This window comes from Dioscorea cayenensis, chromosome 2, assembly GCF_009730915.1.
Source record: "Dioscorea cayenensis subsp. rotundata cultivar TDr96_F1 chromosome 2, TDr96_F1_v2_PseudoChromosome.rev07_lg8_w22 25.fasta, whole genome shotgun sequence".
In the NCBI taxonomy this organism is placed as follows: Eukaryota; Viridiplantae; Streptophyta; class Magnoliopsida; order Dioscoreales; family Dioscoreaceae; genus Dioscorea; species Dioscorea cayenensis.
The window spans coordinates 20,408,890-20,419,030 of record NC_052472.1 but is presented as its reverse complement, the minus strand read 5'-3'; the positions used below and the strand labels follow the sequence as shown (position 1 = coordinate 20,419,030).

At 38.8% G+C, this 10,141-nt stretch overlaps 1 protein-coding gene across 1 annotated transcript; it reads left to right on the top strand.

The window, feature by feature from the left end:
- The first annotated feature begins 3,095 nt into the window (after window positions 1–3,095).
- Window positions 3,096–5,268, top strand: LOC120274345 (leucine-rich repeat receptor-like protein kinase PXC2). Its single transcript, XM_039280955.1, has 5 exons — window positions 3,096–3,206; window positions 3,352–3,592; window positions 3,747–3,803; window positions 4,022–5,080; window positions 5,225–5,268. The coding sequence occupies exons 1-5, from the start codon at window positions 3,096–3,098 to the stop codon at window positions 5,266–5,268; spliced, it is 1,512 nt and encodes a 503-aa protein (XP_039136889.1).
- The last annotated feature ends 4,873 nt before the right edge of the window (window positions 5,269–10,141 follow it).

Sequence of the window (10,141 nt, the reverse complement as noted above, 5' to 3'; positions counted from 1 at the left end):
CCTAATTTTTATCAATGTTCTTTTATAACCCAACAAGGGAGTCTAAAGATGGACATCCAAAGAAGTGGGGATAGCAGCATTAATCGAGTTAACTAGCGTGAGCCTGCCACCTAAGGAAAGCAACTTCGATTTCCAGGAAGCAAGTCGTGAATGAATTTTGTTAAGGAAGATATCCCGACCCCGCCTTTCTAGGTCTCATCCCCGAGATAGGAATTCCCAAATAAGTGACTCAGAGGAGCCCCGATCTATAATGAATCGTCCCTTGTGAGGGAGCTAGGGGGTTCAAAGTTTCTTTGAGAGGCATATAAGCAAGTTTTATCTGAGTTAACCTTTAAACCTGAGAGACCTTCAAAGATGTAGAGAATAAGTTTGATAATTCTTAGGTCTTCTCCTCCACCAATGCTAAGGATCAGTAGGTCATCAGCAAATTGTAAATGACACATTTTGACACCAGAGCTACCAATTGCAACACCATGGAGAATTCCAGAGCTAAGAGCATTATTAAACATGGTGCTAAGAACGTCAACCACAAGAACAAAAAGTAAAGGGGAAAGTGGGTCCCCTTGTCTGAGCCCCTTACGATATTTGACGTAACCACTTTGGCTTCCATTAATAAGAAATTTCTCCTTGGAAGAAATGAGGATGGGATTAATCCATCCAATCCATTTCTCACTGAAACCCCTAGCTTTTAAGAGTTTGAGTATAAATCACCAATCCACAGTGTCAAAGTCTTTAGCGAAATCAACTTTTAGAATTAGCCCCGATAGATGGCGTTTCTGCATGTAGTGAATGAGTTCTTGAGCCGTGATAATGTTATCAATGATACAAAGTCCCCTAATGAATGTTGATTGAGTCATAACAACAAGAAAGTCGATTTTGGCTCTCAATCTGTTGGCCAGAATTTTTGAGATAATCTCCAGGGACGAGTTGATCAAACTTATAGGACGAAAATGGGAGGGATCTTCGGAGCTTGAATTTTTGGAATAAGGGCAATGTTTGCCCAATTAATTTTCTCTAGGTTGGCTCGTCCCCAGTAAAAATCATCACAGAGTTGATAAATGTCATTCTTGATAGTTTCCCAGAATTTTTGGTAAAAGAGAATTGGTAGACCATCCAGTCCAGGAGCTTTGTCAGGTTTCATTTCAAAGACCGCCCTCTTGATTTCCTCATGCGTAAATGGGGCGTCTAGGGTTGCTAGGTCATCATGCGATTTGCCGCCAAGTAGATTTGACCAATTAATTTGAACATGGAAATTTTGAGAGGAGCCACATAGGTCCTTGTAATAAGAGGCAAAGATATCACCTATCCTCTTCGTGTCATCAACCCTACTGTTATTATGCAGAATCCAAGGGATGAGATTTTTGTTGCGACGTCCATTGTTTATCGCATGGAAGTAACTAGTGTTTTCATCACCCTCCTTGAGCCAATCTATTCTAGCCCTCTGTTTCTAGTATATCTCTTCTTGTTTGAGAATCTGATAGAGCTTATTCCTCAAGGAAGAGTCTTTAGCAGCTTCCCCTTCAGTAAGAGAGCGAATCATCTTACAGTGATTTAGCAAATCAAGTTCATGAAGTAACTCCAACTTTTTTAACTTGATCGACCCAAACTCAAATTTAGCCCAGTGCTTGAGATGCTTTTTGATATTAGAGATCTTTTTAGATAGGATGAAGGCCCCACATCCATGAAAATGAGGAGTAGACCACCACTCCATAATAAGCTAAGGGAAATGTTCCACCAGGCACAAAGTTTTTTCAAAACGAAAAATACGAGGGATGGGGAAATGAACACCTAATTCTAGTCTAATGGGGACGTGGTCAGAGCCGAATCTAGGAAGACAATTCTGAATGGTTTTAGGGAAAAGATTGAGCCAAGCATGGTTGATGAGGTAACGATCCACGTTAACCCAAATTGGGTTTGCTTGACCATTAGTCCAAGTAAATTTTTTACCAAACGAGGGAGGTTTTAATAAAAGCCGATCCCTTAATAAAGATTGAGCTTGTCTAATGACCTCAAGATTTGGGAACCGCCGACTTATCCGTGGGGGAGAAGATTGAGTTAAAATCACCGCAGATGACCCAGGGTACACCTGCCTCCGTGTTTACGCTTTTTGATCTCCTGCCAAAAGTCAAGTTTGAGATGACGTGCATTTGGTCCATACACAGTGGTACAAACCCAACGAAAGTTATTTGCTCTATTTTTAAATTCAATTGAAAGGCAAAAAGTGCCTTGATGAATCATGAGTCCCTCCACTACATTGTTGTTCCAACCAACAATCATACCCCCGGCGGAACCTAAGGCAGGGGTATAGGCAAAATGGCTTAAACGGGATCCCCAACTAAACGCCAGATGGAAGGATCAACCAGACTAAGCTTAGATTCTTGGATACAACAAATGTAAGAATGGTGAGATAATAAAAAATCTTTCACTAGGAATCGTTTTGAAGGCATTCCTAGGCCTCTAACATTCCTAGACCTCTAACATTCCAATATTATAACATTCCAATATTATAATATGTCTTCGAGTGAGCTCATGTTAAACTTAAAATAAGCTATCCCTACCAAGACAAGAAATATGATAAAATAATAATAAAAAATAAAATAAAATAAAATAAATAGTATGGATCAACAAAAGTAAATTTAAAATTAAATAGATATTTTGAAGATATAAGAATAATTCTAGAGTTTTTGGGGACCTCTAAGTAATTTTCTTTGTGAGTTATCAATTTCACAAAACGCGTATATTCATAAACAATGATTCTTGTTTTCTCATGAAAATATTGTCGGGGTATATATATATGTAAAAGCCCCTTTTAATAAATCTACTTATTAAAGGCATGAATTTCTTCTATCCCATTCATACACTTCTCCACAGACATTTGTGAGAGTTTCTCTTTGATCTCATGGCCTGTCGTCTCTTATTGCTTGTTCTGTTTGCTATCTTTGTTGTCTCAACATTCCCTCCAGCTTTTTATGTCCACGGTATAACAAGCTGCATTGAAACTGAAAGGATAGCCCTTCTCAGCATCAAAGCAGGCATTAATCATAGCAACAACCAAAGCTTGTTCTCTTCTTTGGAATGGCCAAGACTGTTGCAAAATGGCAAGGAGTGACCTGCAAACCATGAATCCTGTCATGTCAACAAGCTTGATCTCCGACAGCACCCTTCTGATCCCTTTGATCCCTTTTATCACTTTTTACAGCCAGCAAGTAAGTTGAGCTCTTCTCTCACTCAGCTTCACCATTTAAGGCACTTGGATTTGAGCATGAACAACTTCAACAGCTCCCCCATCCCAGACTTCATTGGTTCTCTTGCCAATCTTGAGTACCTTAACCTCTATGATGCCCAATTTAGTGGAATAATTCCTCATACCCTTGGAAACCTATCACGCTTGCGTTACCTTATATTAGCTCGCCTCATGCGCATCCTTATCTGAAAGCAAATGACCTCCACTGGCTCTCTGGAATGACATCTTTGCATCACCTTGACTTGAGTGGAGTGGACCTTTCTAACGTGCATGGTTGGCTTCATGACATTAATATGCTCCCTTCTCTTCTTGTCTTGAAACTCAAACGTACTAATCCCCAAGTTGGTGGTATTCATGATATTGCTTTGCGTCATCATCTCAACCTCTCATCTCTTCGTGTGCTTGATCTTTATTGGAATTACCTGAACATCACTCTGCCTCAATGGTTGTTCAACTCTCACTAGTCTTGTTCTATCTTAATCTTTCTGAATGTTCTCTGTAGTGGCGTTACCAGTCACAATTGGTAACTTGAGTCGCTTGAGAGTCTTGAGCTTGTCTGGTAATTATTTTGATGGAGTGATGCCAGAGTCCTTGGGAAATCTTGGGAGCTTGAGAGACTTGATTTGTTAGGAAAATGATTTTTAGTGGAAGCATTCCGGAATCTCTGAGCAATCTTACAAATTTAGCGTACTTTGATTTGTCTTATAATATGATTAGTGGAGTGTTGCCCGAACTTTGGAAATCTTACACTTTTTGCAGTACTTCAGTGCGTCTGAGGTAACAATCTCAGTGGCAAATTACCTGAAACTATAGGGAATCTTGCTCACTTGAAGTTTCTAGATTTGTCTGGAAATGCAATAAGTGGTAGATTACCAGATAGTTTTGGAAATCTTAGCCAATTGCAGCACTTGAGCATGCAGAGCAATGGCATCAATGGAACATTGCCAAAAGGTATGGGGAACTTATGCAAGTTACAGATTTTAGATTTTACTAGCAATTTTATCAGTGGAGGCATTGATGATCTTGTTGATAGATTGTCTAAATGCAGCGAGAACAAGAAAGGCTCTGATTCTGGAAGCACGGATGGTCTAATCAGACTAAGATTGGGAAACAACAGGCTGAATGACACAGTTCCAGTTAGCACAGGCCAATTATTTAAACTGCAGGAATTGAATCTCTCTTCAAATTCTTTGGTCGGTGTCTTAACTGAATCTCATTTTGCTAATCTAGTAAACTTGGCATATTTGGACTTGTCCTACAACTCGTTGCAATTGAATGTAAGTGAGAATTGGAAGCCTCCTTTTAGTTGCTATACTATCACAATGTGTTCTTGCAGAGTAGGCCCTGTTTTTCCTGCTTGGATTAGAACTCAGACAAATTTGAGCGAACTTTGCTTATCAAATACTGGACTTTCAGGCACTATCCCAGCATGGTTATGGGACCTTAAGTCCTCTTATGTACTCAATTTGTCAAATAACAATTTGGAGGGGAGGCTACCAACTTCTTTGAAAAATTACCCTGTCAATCAAGTTGATTTGAGTTCAAACAGATTTGAAGGCCCATTACCTGAGCTCAGCACTAATTTGATTTTTATCAATCTCAGCAACAACTCATTCTCTGGGCCTATTCCTTCTTACTTTGCAGTTGCTACATACACTCAAGTTTTCGCTTTATCTGATAATCATATCACTGGCAGCATTCCATCGTTCTTCTGCAACTTTGCTTTCTTGGAATTGTTTGATGTATCTAATAATAATATGTCTGCAGGACTTCCTGGCTGCTGGAATTCAGCGTCAGCATTGAAAGTTATTAATTTATCTAATAACAATTTCACAGGTAAAATTCCTGATGGCCTTGTGTCCCTCACCAATCTCATTTCTTTACATTTGAGAAACAATAGCTTCTCTGGAGAACTCCCCTTGGCATTGAGAAAGGCCAGCAAGTTGCTAATTCTCGACGTTGGTGAAAACAAACTCTCAGGTAGTATACCAACGTGGATCGGGAGAAAAACCTTTCATCTTTAATGGTGCTTCGCTTGAGATCAAAATTTATTCAAAAGGTATCATTCCAGAGCAATTATCAAAACTCTCCTCTCTTCAGATACTGGACCTTGCACACAACAACCCTATCAGGTTGTATTCCTCATTCTTTTGGTGATTTCAAAGCCATGGTAGTCACAAATCACAATGAGTGGTTGCCTTTGCTCTCCATTTACACTCTGGGGTTTTCTTCTGATGGTCTATGGCCTGTTAATACAGATAGCTTTCCGTACTCTGAAGCTCTCTTGATAAGCGCAAAGGGCCTCCAAATGGAATATTCCAAGCTTCTATCATTAGTCACAAGCATAGACTTATCAAACAACAAGCTTTCCTGTGAGTTGCCTGATGAGCTGACCAAACTACATGGGCTGCATTTCTTGAAACTTTCTTACAACCTTTTCAATGGAAGGATACCAGAAAACATAGGTGACATGAAACAACTAGAATCACTTGATCTGTCAGAGAGAACAAATTATTTGGTACCATTCCTTCAAGCATATCTACTTTGAACTTCTTGGGCTATTTGAACATATCACACAACAATTTGTCTGGAAAAATTCATCAGGCACCCAACTTCAGTCTTTTTGACCCATCAGCCTATAATTGGAATCATGGTCTTTGTGGACCACCTCTTTCAGGGTATGTGCTAATGAGGCCAGATCCCCAGCTGCAAATGAGGAAGAAGGAAAAGGAGATTGGACAGAGATATTATGGCTTTACATAGGTCTTGCAATGGGATTCATTACTGGCTTCTGGATGATCGCCGGTGCCATTATTATCAAGCAAACCATAAGAATTGCTTTATTCCAATCCATTGATAAAGTATATGATTGGATATATGTGAAGATGGTTCTGTACTTTCAAAGACTGAAATCAACTTTCTCAAAGGGAAATTAAGGTCAGGCCTGAGCTTTTACTTTTCTATTGTTGAGATGTATATATACAGTATAGTATGAGCTGATTTTATGAATTCCACTAATTCAAATTAATATGATAGAACTGTTATCTTTAATAGTATAAGTCATCATTCATACTATAACGAAACCATTTTTAGGAACAATGAGATTTATTTTTGAAACTTTATAAAATGATTTTACTAGTGCTAGATAATTTCCACAAGTTGTGTTAGTTTAAGAGGAGAGGAGGAACAAGATTTTGACCAATTTGTTGTCTTTCATTTCCTTATCTATCTTGATTTCTTAATTCAATCAAACATGAGGAAGCATTAGTCCAAACTTCCTTCAATCCAAACATAGGATAATGTAATGCTATCACCATAATGTAAGATTTAGAAAGCATTGGTCCTATCATCTCTTCTAAAAATATATTTAAGTAAGATTGTTTATATATTATATTAAAAATTTTGTGAGGTTAAAATAATATCTATTTGGTTTTGTTTGGGTTGTCGAGGTTATGAATTTGTTGTTCTCAATTTTCAGGTCCAAAGGAACACGTTGGTTGGCCAAACTAGTTATATCAATAAAGCGATGCTAGTGTATTATGTTGCTTTTGTTATGAGTCTTTATTCATTTTGTATTTGAATGATAAGCTTGTAATTGAAGTATTATTGAATCTGATATTGCAAGGTGCAGAACATCATTATATGTTGTCTGAAGATATAACATGTTATGTTATTTGAGGATATTACTGTTGTTTACTGATATTCGAGCATTAGTTCCTGTGATTAATGTTATAATGTGAGTATAAGAGTGTGTTTCGAGTGCTTTCAACATTATGGGGTTCACACTTTTGTGGGCATGTCATCATTGGTGAAACAACGCATTGTTGTTGTGAGTGTTCACGGACTGATGTACTCTGAAAGACATGAAAACTCTGTTTAGTCTACCTAAATGTCTGCTGTTGTTGGTTGCTTGTCCACCTAGCATTCATGGAATTGCAAATTATTAGCTATTATGGACGGATCTATTGAATACTTTGAATTTAATTGTGTATTTTTGAAATATTATAAACTTTTGAAGAAAAGTCAGTTTTGTATAAACTAATTATCGTTGTTATTACGATTGCAAACCATATTAATAATTGTTGTCAGATATTTAGAGGAATGTGGTATCAATTTGAATAGACCTTACATGCTTAGGAGCTACTTTTATGTAAGACTAGCTAGTACATTGTTGTTTTACACTCTCAGTCCATTCCTCAGTTCCGGGGTGAAAGTCACCTGTCCAGGAATTATCTTGCAGTCAAAAGAATAACAATAATGGGAACCAAGAAATGCTCCTCCATTGCTTATCTATAAAAATCAAAATGATCACACAAGCTTACCGATCATTACTGTATCAATATAGTAAACACAGTATACGTGAAATCTCTTAGCATATACAACATGGTCATGAATATGCTTCCCAGAAAAAATGAATCATCAAAAACCAAAAACAAAAACACGAACTAAGGAACAAGCTAACAGTGTACACATTGCATATGCACTTGGAAAAGAAAAAGAGTACCTATTATGATGTTAAGGCCAGTTCAGCCCATGCCAGATAAGAGTCCTTGTAAATAGCTGCTGTTGAGGTCTCAATTCCATCCTCCAACATTGCGGTAATTATTTCCATGGAAGTCCTATTAGATACTTCAGGATCAATGCAAAGACTAATTGTATTGCGTACTACAGAGAGATCATCAGGCTTGACTTTTTCAACTGAGGTTCTACAATTTGGCTCATCTTCTCGGGTTTTTTGTAGAAAACTCCATAGCCTGCAACAACAATTTAGTAATCTTCAGATGATAATATGAAAACAGATTGTCTCTTAGTAATGCTGCATTAAAAACGGAAGATCAGTAAGTAAATGAAGAATGATTTCTGCCGTAATTGACATTTTATCCAGTCAATCTCGATGTCTGTTATATTAAAAGCTTTTTACCCAATCCAATGAGCATCCTCTAAATCTGCAATACGAAAAGCCTTCCCACTGATTACCCAAAAAGAAAATGTGTTGCCCTGAACATCCACATATGTCGTCTTTCTATGGAATCCATAAATCCATGATAGGGTAGGCCATTGGCGACAGAGAACCACTTATGTCTGGTTTTGAAAAAATGGGTTTCCACCTCTCAAATTCAACCAACTACATAGATACCATAGATTTTATGTAGCAGGAGTACTAAGTTAATTCATGAACAAAAGTTGAAAATAAGAGGAAATTTTTGGAGAAAATTTTTCTGTAAGTACCATCAAGCCTTATAATTGCACACCTTTGGAGAAAAATCTTCAGTAAGATACACAGAACTGGAGTTCAACTCAGATGTTGTGAATGAGCATCCTTAAAAATGGTTCGGTTTCTCAGCCAATACAAACTAATGCTAATGCTGATGTTAAACGGTAGACTTAACCCTGGTTCAAGTGACAATCTTAGATCAGATTGTAAGCCAAGTGGCTCAGTTTAAAAGTCTCACTAAATCTGGAACCCTGTTGAACAAGTGTTAAGCCCAGCTAGTGTTGTTTTGAACCCAAGCCCAGTTACGTCTGTTGGGCTGGGCCAGCAAGCAACCTTAATCAATTGAGTGTTCCCATTTTCTGTCTTACCTCTAATGAGTCTCAGTCCTATCAGAATTTGACTCAAAATACTTGCAAGGATACCGTTACTTATCCTAACTGCAAGTTAGAGAGTAAAAGGAACCAGTGGATTTTCCTGATGTTAAATCAAATCAGGGTCTTCTACAGTCTGATCTTGCTGGTGATCCTAATCAAGTCCAAGATGCTCAGTGTGATGCTGAAAACCTCCCTACCACGCATCATAATTCCTGGATTCATATGGCAATTCACAAATGGTGCATACACTCAACGAACCATCTCGTGCTCACAATAGGAGCTACAATCTGATGACCTTGAGAAACATTTAGATAGTTGGGAAGATGAAGAGGTTTTGAGGAAAAACCTGAAAGATGATCAGTTTGATAAGTGCTGCAACTGTTCAAGTGTCCTAACTATCACCTTTTACCAGGGTTTTCTGATCAAACAGGACACAGAGGACTTAGGATTTGACTTCTCAAGAAACCTTCCTTCAAGTGGACTGAAGAAGCAACTTTCCTAACTCCTCTGTTGTCAGCAAAGAAGAAGGACAGTGAGCTCAGCCACCAGTGACCCTAGAAGTCCTAGAATCCAAGGAAAGCTCAATTGGAAGAAACAACTGCGCTCATAGCTAAGCATAGTGTGGAATCCCTTGGAAGCTAGATGTCCAAGGTGATGAGTGATCACACAGAGTAGGGAGTGAGCAGGGAAGAGGTCATGAGGTTTGTAAAAATGGGATCTTTTTCAGGTAGAGACTGAGGATGGGCCCTACACTTTAACCTAGCGCTATGGTTGGCGGAGCTGGGGGGTGAAACGGTCGTGCCTCAGGAAGGGCAATGGATTCTTTTCTGAACCCTCCTATTGCATGGGTGGTGCTGGGAGATCACTCGCGGAAGTGCTGCTGGCCAGTGAGAACTAGTAGCGTTATCTCAAGCATCGATCCTCAAAAAGAAGTTTATTTCGGCCTTGATCCTGTGCCGGAGGGGAGTTAAGTTGCCAATGGAGTTGGAGTGCAGTTTAGGCATGAGAAAACATCAAGTTATCCTCATGACTGATAGGAGGTGAATTTAGAAGTATCGGTGTTAGTTGCTATATTTAGCCACATTGGTGAAGACGAAGCTGGGACATGCACAGACGATTGGCCACTTCACGCATCAACATTCCGGCGCAGGAGAAAGGGAAGTTGAAGACATCGATAGGTTGGAGCCTCATGCAGAAGAAAAAGAAAGGAAGGGAGCAAAAAGAAACCAGTTGGCAAAATCAGGCACGGTTGTTCGGAGGTTGGTGCGTTGCTTCCCAATGAAGACGTCTGTTAAACTTCCTTCGGAT

What these genes read in the sequence shown, in the direction of transcription:
- LOC120274345 (XM_039280955.1), top strand. Translation starts at nt 3,096, where the DNA reads ATGGCAAGGAGTGACCTGCAAACCATGAATCCTGTCATGTCAACAAGC. An exon ending in GAGAGTCTTGAGCTTGTCTG is followed by an intron (nt 3,804 to 4,021) that starts GTAATTATTTTG and finishes AGTGCGTCTGAG; the next exon opens with GTAACAATCTCAGTGGCAAA. An exon ending in ATCTAATAACAATTTCACAG is followed by an intron (nt 5,081 to 5,224) that starts GTAAAATTCCTG and finishes ACAAACTCTCAG; the next exon opens with GTAGTATACCAACGTGGATC.